Consider the following 22,882-nt stretch of genomic DNA (forward strand, 5'->3'; position numbering starts at 1 on the left):
CCAAAAAAACTGATACCGATAACTGATATTTTACATTTTTGCGGCCTTTTAAGCATTCTAGTAGAGTTAAATAGTTAACACACACACACACACGGATGCAGCGGTCTAAGACATTGCATCTCAGTGCAAGAGGCGTCACTACAGTCCCTGGTTCGAATCTAGGCTGTATCACATCCGGCTGTGATTGGGAGTCCCATAGTGCTGCGCACAATTGGCACAGATTTAGCTTTAGGTAGGCCGTCATTGTAAATAAGAGTTTGTTCTTAACTGACTTGCCTAGTTAAATAAAGGTTACACTAGAGGTCGACCGATTATGATTTTTCAACGCTGATACCGATACCGATTATTGGAGGACCAAAAAAAGCCAATAATGATTAAATCGGACGATTTTTTATATATATTTGTAATAATGACAATTACAACAATACTGAATGAACACTTTTATTTTAACTAAATATAATACATAAATAAAATCTATTTAGTCTCAAATAAATAATGAAACATGTTCACTTTGGTTTAAAATATGATATTGCTGTTACATTACACAACCTTCAATGTTATGTCATAATTATGTAAAATTCTGGCAAATTAATTACGGTCTTTGTTAGGACGAAATGGTCTTCACACGGTTCGCAATGAGCCAGGCGGCCCAAACTGATGCATATACCCTGACGTGAATGCGCTTTTGTTAAATCATCACCCGTTTGGCAAAGTAGGCTGTGATTCGATAATAAATTAACAGGCACCGCATTGATTATATGCAACGCAGGACAAGCTAGTTAAACTAGAAATATCATCAACCATGTGTAGTTAACTAGTGATTATGTTAAGATTGATTGTTTTTTTATAAGATAAGTTTAATGCTAGCTAGTAATTTACCTTGGCTCCTTGCTGCACTCGCAGGTGGTCAGCCTGCCACGCAGTCTCCTCGTGGATTGCAATGTAATCGGTCATAATCGGCATCCAAAAATGCAGATTACCGATTGTTACGAAAACTTGAAATCAGCCCTAATTGGCCATGCCGATTAATCGGTTGACCTCTATTACACACACACCACACTGACCAAAAAGTTATTTTGTTGGAATTTACGTATGTCTCCATTACCAGTAAAACATCATCAAAACCTATTTCTTTCACTTACTTGCTGTGCTGTTTCGTTGTTCATTTGTTCAGTCATTTTATTCTCAGCCAGGATTTCTATGGAACCCCTTTGGGTCTTTGCTATGGAACGCCGTTTGGGTCTTTGCGTGTCAAAAAAGATACTATTTAACACTATTTGACGTGTCAAATAACATTATTTGACATGTCAAATAAGCTTGTTGACTATGGTTGACCAATCTGGACCTGAATATGACTGCACGTCACATAATAATTTAATGGGTTCATACATTTTTTACGTAATTATTACACATTGGTTACACTATCACTCGTATTTCATATGTCATGATTCATCGATACGTATGCTATCATGCTGGTAAAGTTGTCTCGCGCACCTACAGTCCTGGTCATTAAAAAAAGCTAGCTAGCTCATCGATGCAAACAATGTTCTTCCCCAAAAACATAGCAAAACGACATCATCTGTTTCATTAGCTATAGTTAGCTAATTATATAGCTAGGTGTCATGATCTAAAATAACCCTAATTTATAAAACAGTTCTATGTAAAGCTAGCCACAATAAGGATTAACCATAATAGTGGACTTTGAGGTTAGCCTTCAAAATATAAGTATGGCATAATTCTACTATTTTTATTCATTTGCATTACTGTCAATAACATACTTTTATTTTGTAGGTAACCCGCAAATTCTACTATTGTGCCTAATTCTTATTGTGGCTAGCTTCACAACACATAACCCAGTGAGGTCGAGCCTCACTAGCCAGATGAAGCTAGCTGGCTGCTTATAACGTTAGCTTTGGGCAACAGGGTTATGTAGCTGGCTAGCTATTTATTTTCATGAACTGAAGTTAAATTCGCGAACAACAAGTGGCAACCTAGCTAATACTTACTCACAAGGATTCCTAAATGGCTAGGGGGCGGCAGGGTAGCCTAGTGGATAGAGCGTTGGATTAGTAACCGCAAGGTTGCAAGTTTGAATCACCGACCTGACAAGGTACAAATCTGTCGTTCTGCCCCTGAACAGGCAGTTAACCCACTGTTCCTAGGTCGTCATTGAAAATAAGAATTTGTTCTTAACTGACTTGCCTAGTTAAATAAAGGTTAGAATAATGAAAATGACTGCAGGTTCTGCTGGTAGTATTGGTGCTAGCTAGGTACCAAGCTAAAGCCATCTACCCCAGAAGTTGCAGTCGAACAAATGATGCTTTATTACCAACGCGGTATTGTAAACACATCGTTCGTGGACGGTGTTTGCAGACTTTTTTGTACCAATGGCCGATGAGCACCGATATGTTTTATCTATAATATCTCTTCATATGACAAGGATTTGCCAGTAGATTGTCGACTTGATTCATGATGATTCATGATGATAACTGCTTGTCTAGCTTTGCAAATGACGGGTCGCCACTGGCATTACACACTCAACAAGTCAGTTTGGTGGAAACACACCAATGGTGGGAAAATGTACATATTTTCTTTATGCTGATTTTTTTATATTTGCATGGAAATTGTCTCCAATTGGATGGAAATCTAGTTACTGATTACAACAGCATCATTAAGTTTGCCAATGACACAATAGTGTTAGGCCTGATCACCGACAACAACGAGACAGCCTATAGGGAGGAGGTCTGAGACCTGGCCGTGTGGTGCCAGGACAACAACTTCTCCCTCAACGTGATCAAGACAATGGAGATGATTGTGGACTACAGGAAAAGGAGGACCGAGCACGCCCCCATTCTCATCGACGGAGCTGTAGTGGAGCAGGTTGAGAGCTTCAAGTTCCTTGGTGTCCACATCACCAACAAACTAACATTGTCCGAGCACATCAAGACAGTTGTGAAGAGGGCACGACAAAACCTATTCCCCCTCAGGAGACTGAAAAGATTTGGCATGGGTCCTCAGATCCTCAAAAGGTTCTACAGCTGCACCATCGAGAGCATCCTGACTGGTTGCATCACTGCCTGGTATAGCAACTGCTCGGCCTCCGACCGCAAGGCACTACAGAGGGTAGTGCGTACGGCCCAGTACATCACTGGGGAAAAGCTTCCTGCCATCTAGGACCTCTATACCATGCGGTATCAGAGGAAGGCCCTAAAAATTGTCAAAGACTCCAGCCACCCTAGTCATAGACTGTTCTCTCTGCTACTGCACGGCAAGCGGTACCGGAGCGCCAAGTCTAGGTCCAAGAGGCTTCTAAACAGCTTCTACCCCCAAGCCATAAGACTCCTGAAAATCGAATCAAATGGCTACCCAGACTATTTGCATTGCCCCCCCCCCCCCCTCCTCCTTTACGCCACTGCTACTCTGTTATTATCTATGCATAGTCAACTTAATAACTCTACCTACATGTACATATTACCTCGACTAACCGGTGCCCCTGCACATTGACTCTGTACCGGTACGCCCGATATATAGTCTCGTTATTGTTATTTTACTGCTGCTCTTTAATTACTTGTTCCTTTTATTTCTTATTCATATTTTTTCAACTGCATTGTTGGTTAGGGGCTTGTAAGTATTCGACAAGTGACAAATAAAATGTGACTTGATCCAGTTTAAACAAGCATATCTCTTGATCAAGAGCAGTCACACATCCAAACATCTGATTGAGGCTATGAACCTGCCACAGTAAATAAAAAACACATTTGGTGACGCTGAAATTCTGAATGACTTCCTCGTCTTTTCATGGTCAGGTGATTGCTCAGGTGTGTTCTTAAGATTTGCAACATACTGTTTAGTACACCATGAACACACCAGATATCTATGGATCAATATCAATTATATGATATCGAGACACACTCCCTCTATGCACACTCTACACACTTACGGACACTGATACTCCAACACACACACACACACACATATTCATACCGACTCTACACTCATATGCAATCATCATATACAGTGCATTCGGAAAGTATTCAGACCCCTTTACTTTTTACACATTTTGTTAAGTTAAAGCCTTATTCTAAAATGGATGAAATGGTTTTTCCCCCTCATCAATCTACACACAATATCCCATAATTACAAAGCCAAAACAGGTTTTTTGATTTTTTTTACTGAAATAGCTCATTTACATAAGTGTTCAGACCCTTTACTCAGTACCTTGTTGAAGCACCTTTGGCACCTATTACAGCCTCGAGTCTTCTTGGGTATGACGCTACAAGCTTGGCACACCTGTATTTGGAGAGTTTTTGCAAATCTTCTCTGCAGATCCTCTCAAGCTCTGTGAGGTTGGATGGGGAGCGTCGCTGCACAGCTATTTTTAGGTCTCTCCAGAGATGTTCAATGAGGTTCAAGTCTGGGCTCTGGCTGGGCCACTCAAGGACATTCAGTGACTTGTCCCGAAGCCACTCCTATGTTGTCTTGGCTGTGTGCTTAGGGAGCAGATTTTGGAGCAGGTTTTCATCAAAGATCTCTCTGTACTTTGCTCCGTTCATCTTTCCCTCGATCCTGACTAGTCTCCCAGTCCCTGCCGCTGAAAAACATCCCCACAGCCTGATGCTGCCACCACCATGCTTCACCATAGGGATGGTGACAGGTTTCCTCCAGAGGTGACGCTTGGCATTCAGGCCAATCTTGGTTTCATCAGACCAGAGAATCTTTTTTCTCAAATATTCTGAGTCCTTTAGGTGCCTTTTGGCAAACTCCAAGCGGGCTGTCATGTGCCTTTTACTGAGGAGTGGCCACTCTACCATAAACGCCTGATTGGTGGAGTACTGCAGAGATGGTTGTCCTTCTGGAAGGTTCTCCCATCTCCACAGACGAACTCTGGAGTTCTGTCGGTGACCATCGGGTTCTTTGTCACCTCCCTGACCAAGGCCTTTCTACCCCGATTGCTCAATTTGGCTGGGAGGCCAGCTCTAAGAAGAGTCTTGGTGGTTCTAAACTTCTTACATTTAAGAATGATGGCCACTGTGTTCTTGGGGACCTTCAATGCTGCAGAAATTGTTTGGCACCCTTCCCCAGATCTGTGCCTCGCCACAATCCTGTCTCTGCGCTCTACGGACAATTCCTTCGTCCTCATGGCTTAGTTTTTGCTCTGACATGCACTGTCAACTGTGGGACCTTATATAGACAGGTGTGTTGCTTTTCAAATCATGTCCAATCAATTAAATGTACCACAGGTGGACTCCAATCAAGTTCTATAAACATCTCAAGGATGAGCCATGAAAACAGGATGACCCTGAGCTCAATTGCGAGTCTCAAAGCAAAGATACATATCTAACCCCTACCACTCCCTGCACATTGTAATTATGGTATTGTAACTGACCCTGTATATAGCTTACTTACTTGTGTTCTTCTGTTTCTCATGTGTTTTTGTCCTACTTGACTTTTTTTTTTTTTATTGTACTACTGATATTGATTACTGCATTGTTGGGAAAGAGCAAGCAAGAAAGGCATTTCACTGTACATGTGACAATAAGCACTTGAAACTTGATACAAATGCTTTACTTTCCTTGTTGGAACAGCAGTCTCTTGCCATTTGAGAATGTAATGCATTAAAATACTTGAGTTAAAGTATTTGAAGTGTCACCAAGAACTGTCCATTAAGATAGTTTCACCAAGAAAGTCCTAGGGATGGTAGACAATAAATGTGACATTGAACAAAAGAGAGTTAGTTAAATCATTGTAGATCCTGTCAACATACCCACCCACCTATTGCATCAAACAGTTTAATGATTTACCCCTGTGGCTTTTTAACATTACGCAACTAGCTACATTCATATTTGTTTTACCTTGGAAACATGGCAGTAGTGGAATATCTGTAAACACAGCCAAATCATAAACGAACAACAACAAAAAATACTTGCTTTGATCATCAATTGATATGCGACTGAGCTATTACAAAATCCCCTACTTTCTGAAAACAGTATTCAAAACATTAATTGAGCAAAGTGGCATTTAGCAACTGTTACTCTAAAAAATGTATGATTTGGAAACATTGAAAGTATCCCAAACACAATGGTAATTTATAACTTAAACCACAAGAAACTGTTTATTAAACAAATGTATTGCTATAAAGATGTGAATACACTGCACACTGGTTACATAACAAAAGAAAAGCTGTAGGAAAAGCACTGCTTCTGAATATTCATAGTTACACATAGAACACAGGCTTTCACTGGAAACAGTCAGCCTTTTGGGAGGGGAATGGCACATTGCCCACATCCTGCTACGCTTGACAGTCCCACACGTTCCAACAGTGCAGCTCATAGTTCCTGCTGCTTATCTACCTCCTCCGGAGCTGCTCCTTCTGCCAGGGCCCTGCAACGCTCTGCCTCTGTTACTGTCATGGGATGCAGGGGGAAGAACCCAGCAAGTCCTACAGGAACAGAGATGGGAGGGATGACAGTAACTTAGACCACATAGATTCCAAGGTAGCATTGAGACTTTAGTGGAGGTATTGAGTACAGTTAAAAGTTTGTTTATTAACCTGTGATTGTGTATTTTGCATGATGTAGGCCTTACATTGGTTGTTTCAATAAACCTGGAAAGTGTGTGTTTTCAGGGTGAGTGTAGATGTAACACACCTAAAAGTTTGGCCACAGGCTTCGTTGGATGTGCACCACAGCCCATCCAGTACTTGATCCTGTCGGAGTTGAAACTGACCAGTTTCTCATTGTTGATGTTTGGCAGGGGGTCATAAGAGCCCAGTTGTTCTATGTATTTACTGTCTCGTGCTCGCTTGTTGTAAGCTGCCACAATCCGGTAGAAAGGTCTGTTAGACTGTTTGTGGCCAGCCATTGCCAATCTGATGACAATGTGTCCTCCATGGTATGTCTTCAGTAGGAAGGATGCTGTAAGAATAATACAACGAAATCTGAATGTATTGTTTTATAAAAAAGGTACAATGCATATGCAATTAAATTGCCAGATTTTTTAAAATTTAGAACAGCATTTGAACTGTGATGTTTTCTCTAAAAAGAATCAGTGTGAAAAAGTATGTCATCTTACGTCAATTCACAGTCAGGTTGTCATGTAAATAATTTGAACGTTACCAGGTGCTTAGGCGGGTTAATTAGGGATTCATGAAATGTTTATGGCAAACGTCAGGCCGTACAACGCATCAGTATCTGCAATATACTCGAAACTGGATAACTTCACAACAACCACGGTAAAACATGCTGGAACTCGGTTTAATCATAATGTGAAATAAATGTAAAAATCATCCAACAGTATTTCACGTCTAGACAATAAATCATTAGCGCGTCATAAAAAAAATAATCTAAGTAACCAAGAGAATACTAATTAGCTAGCTATAACCCTATCCCTGGACCGATAGCTAACGTTACCTACCTAAAGACTTGCATACCATCCCATAACGTAACTTAATTCCTAGCTATGATGTAGCTAAGTATCTGTTTTGAATTCCATGAAAGGGACATTAGGCTACTTATTATAAATATCATAGTGTAATCTAACGTTAGCTATACCAATCACTGAGGCTAGCCTAGCTAACTACACAGTAACGTCACAGCAACATCGGGCTAACGTATAGGCTTACTAGTACCACTCCTGCTTACTAGCTAGCCCATGTTGACAGTGTTAGCTAAATAGCAACCGGATCATACTTACATAGATGGACCATGTTTATGTATACGCTGCAAAAGAGGTCAAACGAATACGTAAAAGCTCAAAAACGTTTTCTATATTACATAAAGCCGTACGTGTACAGCCATTTTTAAACAGGAAGTGATGTTCCTTGAAGCGTTTCCTCTCATTTTTGTTACTGTCCACCAGGTGGCGCAAGTGGACTACGCTGCACTGTCCGAGCTCTTGAAGGGCGTTATAAACACGAGGACAAGGACATTTTTGCATGTAAAGTTGTACACTTTACACTTATGATAGTTTTAATGGATTTAAGATACAGTCACATACGTCTAATATATTTTTTTATAGAAACATCATGGCCCAGGATGTGTATCAAAATCAATTCATATTGATGTATATATTTATATTGCCTATCTAATGTAATGTTCGGGTCATTTTTCAGGCATTAACGATTGAAAATACATAAAATCGATGCATTTGTTCAATTGTAGTAGGCTATCAGGTCTGGTAAAATGAAACAGAGACTCTAAAAGTATAATGTATTTATTTGAGTAAAGGAAAAATGATGTGTAATTATTTGTGATGGATTGCAATTATAAAATATGTTCAAAAAGGTGGTTAATGCCTCTGATATGATTTTCATTTAAAAGTCAGACCAATGCAGTTCTCTCCTCATTCTAGATGTCTTTAGATGATTACACAAGTTATACTCTCGTTCCAGCAACTGCAACAGCAGGATAGAAACATTGATTTCCTGAGAGTGACCCATGAATAGAGGGTTCAGTGCTTTGCATGATGTACACCGGGTGCACTGATATTTGTTCCCTTTGGGAACCCCACTCCGTTGCTGTTGGAACATGGTGATTTCACACTCCTGTTGTGGAGAGATGCTGTTCCTGTGTGTGTGACAAACACATGGTTTTCTCTGAGGGGTCAGACTCAGATAGCCCTTTGTCTCTGAATGAACACATAGTTATATTTGATAACAGATACTACATACAGGTAACTGCCAAAATAAAGGAAACACCAACAGTCTTAATAGGGCGTTGGGCAACTACGAGCCGCCAGAACAGCTTCAATGCCCCTTGGCATAGATTCCGCACGTGTCTGGAGCTCTTGGAGGGATGTGACACCGTTCAACCATGAGAAATTCCATAATTTGGTGTTTTGTTGATGCTGGTGGAAAACGCTGTCTTGGGCGCCGCTCCAGAATCTACCATCAATGTTCAATTGGGTTGAGATCTGAGGGGTATCCTACTAAGCAGGTTTGAGGAGTTAGCAAGGCAACTTTGGTCAACTCTGAGTTCAACTCAGGATAATCAGTCATACGAAAGTGGCTCACCTTTTTGCCAGGTAAATTTATATAGCAACGAATCGTTCAGAACTAACCTGCTCTGAGGCAGGGTAACTCCACTTACCCTGAATTAAATAACTGAGCCAAGAGTTGAGGACCAATGAAATCAGATTCCATCCCTCTTGCAAAGATTGCGTCATCATCCCCTTCATTTGAGAAAGATGACTGATAAAATATTTTAATCATGAAATGTTTTTTTGTGTTAAAATTGTGTAATGTTAAAATATATCACATTATACATTTAGTAAGGACAGAAATCCTTTAAAAACTTTCTTCGCAGTCATAGCAGCAGGATGTAGGGGTGTTGCAGCACCCCCTGATAAAATTAGTGCACTAGACCTTTATTACCCCCGAATGAGCGGAGAAAAATACTCCTCAGCACCCACACCTTAAAACATCTTACGGTGGCCATGTGCACAGTAACACTTTTGTATGACATACTAAAATAATTGTATCGATAGGAGTGGGAAAAATGTGCTTAGGTTGTACATTCATAAGCACACCAAAGTCGGATTTAAGGATAAGTTAAAATAACATTTTAAAAAGACGGCACTTCTAAAAGCCTATTTCAGCCATAGTCTGATGAATTTGCAAGATCACTTTTCTTTCCTTTTTAAAATGTGGCACTGGCATGCCCATAGATTGATGTTTCAGCATTGCCTCAATCAAGAGTTCAGCGTTCGAGTTACAAGCCTGCTAGAGTTCGCGGCAGGCAGACGAGCAATATCCACCGTCGTAGTATGGATGAAGCCTGGGCTGGAATGTGAAGCTAACTGAAGCTGGTTCTCAATTGTTATTTTTCACAATATTTCCTCTTGAATCACTGAGATCAGGATCTGTACTTATCGATTTCATAATTTTTATTATGTTTATTGGTCAGATATTATGCATTTTAGCAACATTTTCACACAATTCTCATTACGTAACAGTTTTCGAAGTCCAAAACAGTAATAAACAAATCAATTTTTCTAATATTTTTGAAACATTGCTCCACTAATGAAAAGGCCTGAGTTTAACATAACACTGAAAAATGTTATATTTCAAATGAAATTATACAGTTATATTAAAATTAAATCTGACTTGATTTGAGCTCTTTAGCTGTTTCGGGAAGGAGAAGGCCAAGTGTGTTAAAAGGGGTGATTGAGAATAAGAACCTCATTCTGAAGGCATATAATGTACTAAACTTATGCTCAAATGTACTAAATGTACTAAACTTGTGCTCAAATGTGCTCATCTAAGAACTCCTCTAGCTTGTATTTAACAACTGATTGGAATGTTTACAGGAACTTGAGTGTTACAGTAATGAGACAGATGTCCACAGATACTTAATAAATATTAGTTTAATGTAAACTAGAGTTTAAAGTTTTCATGATTTATGGACAAACTACAGCAACATATTTTGTGTGTTATTCAAATAAGTTAGTGATAAATAATGATAAATAGTTTCTAAGTGTGCTGCGATTATTTTTTTTACCCACCCCCAATTGTCTTGTCAGTCTTGTCCCATTTGTCCCATTTGCTGCAACTCCCCTACGGACTTGGGTGAGGCGAAGGTTGAGAGCCATGTGTCCTCTGAAACACAACCCTGCCAAGCCGTTCTGCTCGTTAACACGATGCTTTCTTAACCTGGAAGCCAGCCGCACCAATGTGTCTGAAGTCAGTTTGCAGGTGCCCGGCCCACCACAAGGGACACGGAAATCTCAGCCGGCCAAACCCTCCCCTAACCCGGACGACGCTGGGCCAATTGTGCGCTGCTTTAGCCTGGGATTGAACCCGGGGCTGTAGTGACGCCTCAAGCACTGTGATGCAGTGCCTTGCGCCACTCAGACCCCTGCGCCACTCAGGAGGCCAGTGACTCGAGAATTTAATCCAGACGCATTTCAGTAAAAATATGGGGTGAACGTTTAAAAAATTCTAGCGAAAATGTCAAATGTATTTAAAATAAGACACGTTACCATAAACTAGACATATTTTTCCTCAGAATTATAGTTGATTTTAGCAGATGCATCATTGTTTTGTAACTCAATTTGCTACAGACATCACCTACCACATACACACCCTTTAAACCCCCTATAATCCTTTGAGACTCCTCTTTCCAATTAACTGAGATTTCTTCTACCCATGGTAGCCAAAATAATGGGCAACTGGGCATTTTTATACATCACCCTAAGCATCATTTACTCAAGTGTTTCCTTAATTTTGGCAGTTACTTATATGTCCAAAAGACATAGCAGTGACTCCTGTACTGTTATACGTTCCGTTATCACTGGGTGGCCTACTCGGTCACATGAATTTGAAAGAAAACTGTTTTTCTTATGTGAACATGTTTGTCATTTTCTCATCCTTCATACACAATTTATAGAAAAAAAGAGAATAATGTTGAGGATATATTTTTGACAGAGAGATCTACATGTCGATCCCACTTGGCAAACACTGGTTGAATCAACGTTTATTTTTTTCACGTCATTCCAACAAAAAAAATGCAATGTGAAGAGAATGGATCAACCTGGAAACTGATTGGATTCGCACAAAGTAATCAGCGTAAGGGAATGTTGTCTTTTTTTCACCCAACTTCACAAATCCAATAACATGGTGAAATGTTTGTTGTTTTCATTTTGAAATCACCTTAGTGAACTCAACCAAATGTAAATCAAAACTAGACGTTGAACTGAAGTCTGTTCCCAGTGGGATCATGTCATCATCAGTGGTGGAAAGTACTGAAGTAAAAATACTTTAAAGTACTACTTACGTCGTTTTTGGGGGTATCTGTACTTTACTTTACTGTTTATATTTTTGACAACTTCTACTTCACTACATACCTAAAGAAAATGATGTACTTTTTACTCGATACATTTTCCCAGACACCCAGAAGTACTCGTTACATTTTCAATGTTTAGCAGGACAGGAAATTGGTCCAATTCATGCACTTATCAAGAGAACATCTCTGGTCATCTCTACTGCCTCTGATCTGGCGACTCACTGAACACAAATGCTTTGTTTCTGAATTATGTGTGAGTGTTGGCGTATGCCCCTGGCTATCCTTAAATTTAAAAAACACAAACAATTGTGCATTCTGGTTTGCTTAATATAAGGAATTGAAATGATTAATACATTTTCTTTTGATACATATTTAAAACCAAATACTTTTACTCAAGTAGTATTTTACTGGGTGACTTTCACTTTTACTTGAGTCATTTCCTATTAAGGAATCTTTACTTTTACTCAAGTATGACAATTGGTTACTTTTTCCACCACTAATCATCATTACATGGTACAAAATTACAAAATCACCCATTGTCGTCCATTGAATTAGATTTTGGATATGATCTTTTTGTGGAATAGATTATTCTGTATTTAGTTGTAATGTTATTAATGTCTCTTATTTATGTGCATTTCCATCATATTAATATAATTATTTTACACCTAGTGACTGGATAGCATGTTATTGTTTGATTATTATTTAGACATTGTGTGAGACACGACCACACATGCATTTTGGTTTGAATATTATTCAACAAATGTGTACTTCTAAAGTACATAACCCAAAATGATGCACGTTAGATCATTTGGTTAACCAGTTAATTTGCAATCCAAGAGGCCCAGTCATGTGCAGTTGTAGACGGCCATAAAAGAACTAGAGATGGTATTCAGGGCAACAACGTCATAATTACGCTGACCACTTCTCTGTGCACATTTTTTTAAATGAATAGGCACTTTTCACAGTTTGACAGCAAGCAAAATGCATCTTACATGGTGAATCTGCAGTGCGTGATTAACTGAACACTGACATTGATTCCATTGGTAGCTGATACTCTCATGAGGACCCCATGCTCTTTGGGACACCAAGACGAGTTGTTCCTGCTGTAATCGTCTGTGACTGTTCAGTTAGAGACGCTCAGATGACCAGATAATGTACCAGGAAAGAGGTAGAAAGGATCACTTTAAGACAAGGCCTTAAATTAAATGCATGTATATATCGCGATAGAATTTGTCCACCTAAAAAATTATGGTCATGTTTAAAAAGCTGATAATGGCTGCAAATAACACAGTGTGTAAATGCAGTTAACTGTAAAATATACCCAAGCTAAAATATAGCTAAGACTTGAAGGTCCCCTCCGGTGGATTGGACCAGACATTGGGCTTGATGAAAATACATGAGTCAATGGTCTCCCAGAAAGAGTAAACAGCCCATGCCGACTCAGAAAACAGAGAGGTGGGTGAACTGACTCCGCGTAGGACCAGTAAGCCAGTTTCACACGTTCAATGGGATAATGTTTTAACCAGAATTTCTTTGCCAAATATGCATTTTATCAGGCAGATTATTGAGGAGAGGGGGTGCCAAGGAGACCAGATGAAGCTCCACACTCTCCCATGACGCCAATTAGATTGTCTGTTCTGCTAACATTTGCGTTTCACATCTTGACAGAAACCACCACATTGTCTTCAGTGTGATTTACAAGACATTTTAGAGTTACATTTTAGTAATTTACGTTCTTATCCAGAGCAACTTACATGAGCAATTAGGGTTTAAGTGCCTTGCTCAAGGGCACATGGACAGAATTTTCACCAGTCGGCTTTCGGTTACTGGCCCAAAGCTCTTAACCACTAGGCTACCTGCCGCTCTGTTTGCAATACGATTCCATTAGATTTTCTCTACGTTTGTGCGCTACGGGAGCTTGAACTGAATCAGGACATCATCTTCTACGGAAAAGGACAGAAATAGATCATTATTCTTTTGGAACATAGTCAAATTTTTGAGGTTCCATATTTTCAGAACTTTACTCGAGAAGTATTCAGATCCAAATCCACATGTCTCTCTATATATGGCCAAGACCTGAACGTTAAGTTAGTCTCTTTAGAAAGAATCCCTGTCATAACCAAAACTCCTCAACCCTTTTCAGAGTGATAAACATGTTTAATCAATAACTCCCCACATCAATAAATGTCTGACCATCTCATCAGTTCATTTCAAAGTCTTGAGTCTGACTCAGTCCCCTGCTGTTTTAATTGTCTCTGTCCAGCTACAGTGGTGCCATCCACCCTCTACAGACCCATGGGCCCAACAGAGACAGACAGAGGGGAACTTTGGCTCTCACATGTTGAGGATCAAATTATGTATTTTTCCACAGAATGATCTCTCAGATGGATTCAGTGAGACTAATTGTGTCAGCATGCAAAATGGAAGCTGTTACTTTCATCTTCATTAAACAAAGGACTTGCTTTCTTCCGTTGGCTTTTTCAAAGAGAGGCTTCCTTAACTGATTAAGAGCAAAACACGACTAGTCCATCACATGCTGCTAGGAGTTTGTTGTTGCCTCTGACTGTCGAGCAGATAATGCTGAATGGATGCATCCATCTCTAAAACAGCATCAACATCTTTATTAGACTATTTGTAAATGGACATGGTCACATGGCCTTCTGATGTCTTCTGGTGTACATGCAGCACATCTTTGAGACAAATATTTTAGAAACATGTACTTAAGTGCAAAGGCATGAAAAGAACAGATAACACTTTAAAGAGCATTGGCAAAACAGAACCATCCATTATCCAGGAGGTGAATGAGAGCTCCATTGGTTTGTGAAGGCTATGACGAACATGATGGTCCCTTTAGTTTAATCTGCTTCAGTCTGAGATGTGCCTGTAGCCTGGAGTGGTGCAGACAGTAGCTGATCAGTAGCTGGTCTGCATAGTCACAGCTTGTTAAAGGGATTATGTTTGGGGAACACAGTCCACTCACTTCTCCTCAGGGGTCAGGGGTCACGACCTGCTCACCATCCCAGGGTCCACAGATATCTGCTGGACGAGGGGAGGCTGCGGAGCAAGGCTGGTTGATTTTGAGAGAGGACGAGAGGATTTGGCATGCACATCAGAGCATGGTGCCACAGCATGGGGTTCTTTCACATATTGTACACACACAGACACACACAGACATGCACACGCACACATCTATTTGTTGAACTGTACACTATATTCACAATGTGGTACACGGAGCACATCATTTTGGTTTATAGATTGTTGCTTGTTTATCACTGTTGTCTTACTGATGCCTAAAAGGTATGTACAATGTGGACAATTAGCTTAGTTGACCACTACAGCAGGTTACACACTGTGGTGAAAGGGAAGTGGAGTTTGATTAGATTTTCAATTTATACAACTTATTAATTAGCTAATACAAAAACCACTCAGGATGTACACTGAGTGTACAAAACATTAGGAACACCTTCCTAATACTGAGTTGCATCCTATTTTGTCCTCAGAACAGCCTCAATTCATTGGGGCATGGATTCTACAAGGTGTTGAAAGCGTTCTTCAGTGATGCTGGCCCAATGCTTGAGTGTGAAAAACCCAGCATCTTTGCAGTTCTTGACTCAACTCAATGCGCCTGGAACTTACTACCATACCCCGTTAAAAGGCACTTAAATATTTTGTCTTGCCCATTCACCCTCTGAATGGCACACAGACACAATCCATGTATCAACTGTCTCAAGGCTCAACATTTTTTAGCCTGACTCCTCCCCTTCATCTACACTGATTGAAGTGGATTTAACAAGTGACATCAATAAGGGATCATAGCGTTCACCTGAATTCACCTGGTCAGTCTATGTCATGGAAAGGGCATGTGTTCCTAAAGTTTTGTACACTGAGTATACGTCTCTTGTATTAATATGCAAATGGTTTTAGTGGAATTTATCAGACATCAACCAAGAGAAATTAATCAAATAGGTTTTAGATTTCCACTTAAATTAGTCACAGAAATATTGTTTGAAATATTCATGCTCACATGCTCTCGGAATGAAATCTCATGCTTGCTCTGATCTTTACTTTGTGTTTTAGCAGTAATATAACTTTAATAAACTAACTCTTACTTGGCAATTATAATTAATTGATGGCCTCTTTAGAGAAGAAATGAAATGGTGATAATAGAATAACACTTTAAATATATACGATATATGGTCTAGGTCAAGATTCCGGGATGTGTTTGCAATCATAAAATGAGAGTGTTTACTCATATACAAACCTGCGTCTGCTCAATGTTTAATGCTTCCACAAGTTATCTTCAATTAGGCTTTCAGTGATACAACAAACAAAACACTTAGACTGACATGGTCCTCCTCTGGTCAGGTTTGTGTCGTCTGAGGATCCTGGCAGACAAACCAACCGAGTTGTTATCTGAATGGCTCTACAGGCTGTCCTCCTACTCAACACAGCAGGAACAGCCAGGACTTGTTTTATACCATTTACCTGTTATCGTAATGCTCGTTTGATGGTGTGATGCAAATCATCAAATAATTGGATATATGCAATTAAACAGTTTATGGTAAAATACCTTGCTTTGCAGATCTATGGGGAACAGGCATGATACCTCCACAACACTATACATACATTGCATTTGGAAAGTATTCAGGCCCCTTGACTTTTTCCACATTTCATTACGTTACAGCCTTACTCTAAAATGTATTAAAACAACATTTCCTCATAAATCTACACACAATACCCCACAATGACAAAGCAAAAACAGGTTTTTAGAATTGTTGGCTAATTTATAAGTACTCTGACCCTTTACTCAGTACTTTGTTTTAACACCTTTGGATGCAATTACAGTCTTGAGTCTTCTTGGCTATGGCACTACAAACTGAGGAGTGGCTTCCATCTGGCCACTCTACCATGAAGGCCTGATTGGTGGAGTGCTGCAGAGATGGTTGTCCTTCTGGAAGGTTCTCCCATCTCCACGGAGGAACTCTAGAGCTCTGTCAGAGTGACCATCGGGTTCTTGGTTACCTCCCTGTCCAAGGCCCTACTTTCCGAAGGCCCTGTACACTAACAAAACACACACAGACTAACTGGAGGGGCTATTTGAAGTGGAGTTATAATTGACAGTAGAGCGATACTAGGGCAGCATTGGACTGTGTTAGTGTTTAACTGAAGAGGACCGGTAGGCTCTGCCACAAGGCGATAAGGACCTTTGGCTATGCCAGGATCAGCTTGTTTGTGCCTCTGTAGGTTGTTTAGTGAGAATAAAGGACAGCTATTCCCCTCTTTGTCAGTGGCAGGACGTTAACATCCCACACCTTACACACACAGATAGGAACACCCAACTATTTTCCAAGTTCAAATGGCCTAAAACAAACTAGTTGGGCAGGTTCTTCATCTCCAATGCTTCTGTCTACTGCCAGTGACATGTCTACTGTATACCAATCCAGTGAGCTTGTTATGTTATGATACGACAACAGGATTCATGCAATAATGAGCAGTGACAGGATGTCACCCACGCTGCCATGGATCACCCTCCACCCCCTTCATCCCCCACCCACCCATCCAGCTGGGGACACTTGCTGTCTGACTGATGTCACCTCCACTCCCCCGCTCCTCTCTCCTCTCCTCTTGGGGGATAGTGATGGAGTTCACCTGCCCTCCACTCCAATCTGTCATGGTCATGTCTATCTTGTGTGCCTCATCCCCTCCCCCTTATGATGTGCTTTTGATTTTGATATTGACATTGTTCAGTGTCTCCCTGGAGCCCGTGTCTGTCTGTACTAATGACATGAGCATCTCTGAGCAGCACCCTCTGATTAATGAAAGCACAAAGTTTAGAAAGCAGCTCTCCTTTACTCTTACAAGACTGTTTTATATATACACTCTCTCTCCGCATCCTGATCAAATAATTCCCATAAGGAAGCAATAAAACATTTGGATAATTCCAAGCAGATGTGAACATGCCTCAGCAAGTTAACAAGATTCCACTGGACATGCAGAGCAGAGCAGACAGCGTCACAGTGTCAGAGCTGCAGAACCACGTTACGTTCTCTGGGTGTGGGAGGGCCGTGTCCTGAGTCTGGGTCTCCTGCCAGTGCTCTGCAGCAGTCCCACCTGTCTGAACACAGTCCAGGCCACAGAGGAGAGATAGAGACCGCTCTACCGTTCTATCACCTCTATATGGACATGACATATTTTAGAAGTAACATTGTTGTGTTTTTCTTCAACATGATCATTTTCACATACATCAAGTATAGCTCAAAATTAAAGAAACAGTGCATGCAAAGTGGAGCCCACAAGCTGCGTGAGAAGTCAGAGACTCCAGAGAGAAACAAATAGAGCTTTGTAGTATGAAGGAGTCTTTTCTTATAAGAGAGTGTAAAATAACAAGAAGCTCTATGATTACTGGTTAACAGTATATCTTGTGTTTTTCAAGTTTTGGACATTGGTAAAGGACCCAAGATTTGCTATTTTTCTTAGTGGGAAATAGTTGAATTGGTTGTCTATCCAATTTTGTTTTATGTTGCAAATATATTTTTCTCCTTTGCAGTGGGTAGTGTACACTATACTATACAGTGTACAATTTGTTACAATTCAGTAATGTACACATTTTCACACCAACAAAATGATAAGCATTCCATATTTGTGCTGGAGATAGACGTTTATATGAAAGAGAGAACTGCACTGGGAAAATAGTAATATCTTAGGGAAGTGACACTTGGAAATTAATACTAACAGACGGTAACCCCACAAGATTAAGTGAAGCTTTATTCATGCAATACTTGACTTTGTTCAGAAAGATAATGGTTAAATAGGCAATGCCTCTCACCAAAGGTTTTCTTTGTGTACTTCCAACATGAATAGCTAAATATTGTACAAGGCACACTATGAGTTGATGAAGGAGGGAGATAGGATGCCTTGCAGAGAAACAGCAGTATTCACCTATGAGCTAAAAAGAAACTTGGGTAATTGCCATGTCACAAATAATGAGGCTATGTAGCAAAGTGTTTGAAGAACAAACCCCTGATCAAGATAAGATTGGAGACAATATGATAAAATGAGAAGTGTTCTCTGGCTTGTGAATTTCAAAAAGAACAAGTGACAGTCCCTTCTTGGAATCAGATGCAGAGAGAGGGGCTGGATGTGAATACCCCTGATGGTAAACATGTTGTATAGCCTGGAGGACCCGTGTCAATCAACTGTCAAAGGTCACAATGAGACATCTTTCTCTGGACAAATACCCAGTATCCCCCTCCTGTGCTATGGCAGGAGGGCAGACAGAAAGGCTCACCAGAAATGATCCTGCATGTAGTAGTGTGCTGTACTTTCATCAGCCATTCGTTTACCTCGTGAATATAAGAGCACATAGAGAGGTGTTGTAAAGTGACAACATCGTCGCCCACTAGCGGACAGAGCTCACCTCATTGAGCCATCACGCGCCTAAAAGTATTGAACTGATCATGCAGCCAAAACGAGAACACAACGATTGTGTAAATAATATAGCGCACAATGCTTAATTTTCACTCAGCTAAAAAAAAGTCTCAGGTCTTTTGGTGTCATGGCATGTCACGAGTTCAGAAAATAATATTTTATGAGAACTCTCAATTTTAGTCATGTGGCTGAATTGTGGTTGTGGATCGCAAATAAATGTATTGAGTGATAATGCATGGCTGGTTATTTCGGCAGTGTAGTCCTGTTATTTTTACATAGCCCTTATTGGAAACCTAAAAGCAAGTGGAACAGACAAAACACACAATTGTATAAAAGATATTGCCTGATAGTGTTGATATTCACATTGTTAAAACTATATTATCTGTAACATTGTTTTAAATAATATGAATCATTGTTATTATCATCATGGTCATCAGCATTGTTCTTTTTGCATTTGATTTAGGACCACACTAAAGAAAGCCAAAGTGAAGATGGAAGAAAATGTGAATGTTCACTGTTTATTGACTTTATAGTTCTACAATTAAAATGTTCCATAATATTTTACAGGAATTTCAAAAAAGCAAAGACACAAACTTGAAAGGACACTTTAAGTAAAAAACATACTGAAGCTGCCTTACATTATCCAGAGGTTCAAAATACACACTTGAGGGAAGTTGATTTACAGACATCTCTTTATCGAGAGAGAGAGAGAGAGAGAGAGATGAGATACTCAGACCTTGTAGAGGGGCTGCCGAAGTTTCCATCTAAAGAATGTTTTTCTGGAAAACGCTTTTGTTTGGTTTTCAAGTGATTGATGCTTGACTTAATGCTCGGTGAGTCTTCCCAGGAGGGTGAGGCGGGCTCTTTGTGCCTTTTTATCCCATGTGAAGCAAACCAAAGCGGGAGAGTGAGAGTCATAGCTATTCGGCAGGGTACCAGGTCCTCCCCACCGGCGCATCTGCATGTGAAATCGCCATTTCACCCCTCCACACTCCCTAATTGTTGCAAAAATTATTTGTGAAATTGCCTTCCACCAGGAGTGTTTTCCACGGCGATTGTCACACAATTTTCTATGCACGGCAGGCCCACAGAGTTGACACACGCAACTCTTTCTTCCTTAAGAATGTAATAGTTTTAACCTATTCATTTTATTACAATTGGCTTTAAGCTATTGCTATTCGAAAGATCCCTCTTGTAAATGTTCTTTATGCCTACCTGTTGTTATACTACCACAATGGGTGGTAGACTATACCAATAAGCTTGCACGTATTACTAAAACGATTTGACATTCTTGACAAGAAATTTTAGGCCTAATGAAAGTTAAAATGTTAACATCCAAAATGACATTTCTTAACCTATATTGTGCTATTGAATTCCACGGATGTCCGTGGAACCTAGGCTAGCCACAGGTGTCATCTGCAGCAGAGAACGCTGATAACGAGTAGATCATACTGAATTAGCCTTTGCAAAAATTTCAAAAATGTGTCTTTAATAATGTAAACTGTGCGTCAGATCATGATTTTGAATTATACATTCCTGTGAGCTACTTTCAATAGAAATCACCTCTAATAGCCTACATCTGTAAATTAACTTTTTTAATGACTTTATTTATATTTATTTATATTATATTCCATGTGTATTGTTTGAGTGCGTTGTACATACAATTTCCCGTCAGACAATTGTTTCAATTCATTAAATTACAATAACTTAAATATGCAATTGAAAAGTCGTTGAAACAGATATAAACCAGATAGGCCTTTACTAATCCCGATTATTGGTCATTGCATGCTTTGCAACTCACAGTTAGGCCACTTACGTTTCGCTTGTTGGGCCCCTTTCTACGATTTATGAGGGCAAAGTTCCCTTTCAATAAATGAATGCAGCTTATTGGTGTGGTCCGGCGTCATAGCCCGCTGTGCCAGATTTCTTCAAGCTTGCTAAGACACCTCAGTCCCTCAACTTAAAGGTCCAATCCATCCCCATGGTAATGTGGGTAGCGATGCGCGAGGGAATAGAGTTGCTTTTGGAGTATTTAAATGTTGTCTTGCCCTTTAAATGTAGTATTTTTCCTATAGTGTTACACCTCAAATCAATGTCTGATGTTATAAAAAGTTGACCTGAAGAAATAATTTCAACCTGGAATTTAGGTTACTAACGTCTGTCTTTTAGACACACACACACACACACACACACACACACACACACACACACACACACACACACACACACACACACACACACACACACACACACACACACACACACACACACACACACACATACACACACACACACACACACACACACACACACACACACACACACATACAGGTATCCACATACATAAAAGGTGATTTTATGAATGTTGATGTAGCCTACAAACACACATGTAGATATGTATTCATAACATTCACACATCTTCTGAATGATTGATTCACGTGTGGACAGAGCAGAGGAGTCGTTTTTTATTCAGGTACAAGGATTACTATCACATCTGTTTAGTTTCTTTGTTTTGTAAAGTAAAGGTAGTGATGCAATGAATTGAAAACGAAATGTGTGCTTTACGTCCTATGCCGTTGTGTGATTGGTCGGCAGGTCCGTGGCTATACCCACTCTCCCATCATGAATAAAAGAAAGGCCGTCGAGCCTATCCGCGGGCTCTACTGTCTCCTCCTACAACGTGCGCCAAAGTTGGCCACTTACACTTTCAACCAGCAAGCAGACGTTATCAAAACTAGCTGTTGACCACTAAGTATATCAAGGCAAAGAATTAAATAACCTTTGCCCATTTACACATTCGAGTGCAAGGTGTATCCCCTCCCTTTACACACCACAAACCTCCTCACTATTGGGGTCTTCTTTTACCCCGGCATTTCTCTGCATGACTAACATCACCACTTTCTATGTTGGAGGGGTTATAGTATTTACGAGTTTCTCTGTCTGGGACTACGATTTATAGTTCGATTTTTTTTATCCTTTTGAGAGAAGACATTTCGTTACATCCTATCCGCAAAGACCTACATTTTCTTGTCTGGACTTTGCGCGAGTAAGAATTTGGTACCAGTGCCCACTAGGTGTTTCTCCAGTAGCTAGAATGGCTACTTTACCAGGAACAGTGCCTCGAATGATGCGCCCTGCGCCAGGCCAGAACTACCCCCGCACCGGATTCCCTTTGGAAGGTATGTCATATTTTTTTACTTGGAAAATCTTTCTAGAGAGTTGTAAGAAAAACAAACTCGTCAGCTTGGAGGCAGGTTGTAGCTCATCTTTGTCAAATATTAAGAAATATTAGGCAATTGTGTTTTCAATTTTTTGTAGCTCATCTTTGTGATATATTAGGCAATTGTCTTTTCGATTTGTCTATTGATTTACGCCTACAAGGACATTGCAATTGTTGTTTTATATATCAGAATAGACCGTCTAACATTGCTTGACAGGCCTACATGTTGATTCTAGAGGTATAGGACTACTTTTAAAGTATAATTTATCATGTTTACTTTATGCAAATGTTCAATGACAATATGGATGATCAACATTTGACTTCATTTAATTTTTAATGCGTAATATACCTATCCTCCTTATTGAAAAGTTACCAAACCAATGGAGACATTGTTGCTAAGATAATTGTATCAGCTAAATGATAAACTATGCGAGGAAATACAAAAAATATCTTA

General features: G+C 40.0%; 2 protein-coding genes across 5 annotated transcripts in view; one reads left to right on the forward strand and one right to left on the reverse strand.

Annotated features, from left to right (window-relative positions):
* Window positions 1-6,082: 6,082 nt before the first annotated feature.
* mrps16 (mitochondrial ribosomal protein S16) lies at window positions 6,083-7,826 on the reverse strand. Its single transcript, XM_039008347.1, has 3 exons — window positions 7,693-7,826; window positions 6,648-6,914; window positions 6,083-6,439 (listed from the first exon to the last, which is right to left on the reverse strand). Exons 1-3 carry the CDS (start codon window positions 7,703-7,705, stop codon window positions 6,327-6,329), a joined length of 393 nt encoding a protein of 130 aa, XP_038864275.1. The 5' UTR covers window positions 7,706-7,826; the 3' UTR covers window positions 6,083-6,326.
* A 14,444-nt stretch (window positions 7,827-22,270) lies between these two features.
* Window positions 22,271-22,882, forward strand: part of pax7a (paired box 7a) — a 61,240-nt gene continuing 60,628 nt past the window's right edge. For 3 of the 4 annotated variants that reach the window (XM_038968889.1, XM_038968897.1, XM_038968905.1), the window contains exon 1: window positions 22,303-22,387. In XM_038968889.1, coding sequence (XP_038824817.1) covers window positions 22,303-22,387 — 85 coding nt within the window. Of the gene's footprint in view, window positions 22,388-22,882 lie in introns of all 4 variants that reach the window. The other variant, XM_038968884.1, reaches the window with a different exon arrangement.

The sequence above is a fragment of the Salvelinus namaycush genome, chromosome 2 (genome assembly GCF_016432855.1).
Source record: "Salvelinus namaycush isolate Seneca chromosome 2, SaNama_1.0, whole genome shotgun sequence".
In the NCBI taxonomy this organism is placed as follows: domain Eukaryota; kingdom Metazoa; phylum Chordata; class Actinopteri; order Salmoniformes; family Salmonidae; genus Salvelinus; species Salvelinus namaycush.

Excerpts from the sequence above, each read along its gene's own strand:
- mrps16 (XM_039008347.1), bottom strand. Across the intron at positions 6,440-6,647 it reads GCCTGTGGCCAAACTTTTAG|GACTTGCTGGGTTCTTCCCC; the intron begins GTGTGTTACATC and ends CTGTTCCTGTAG.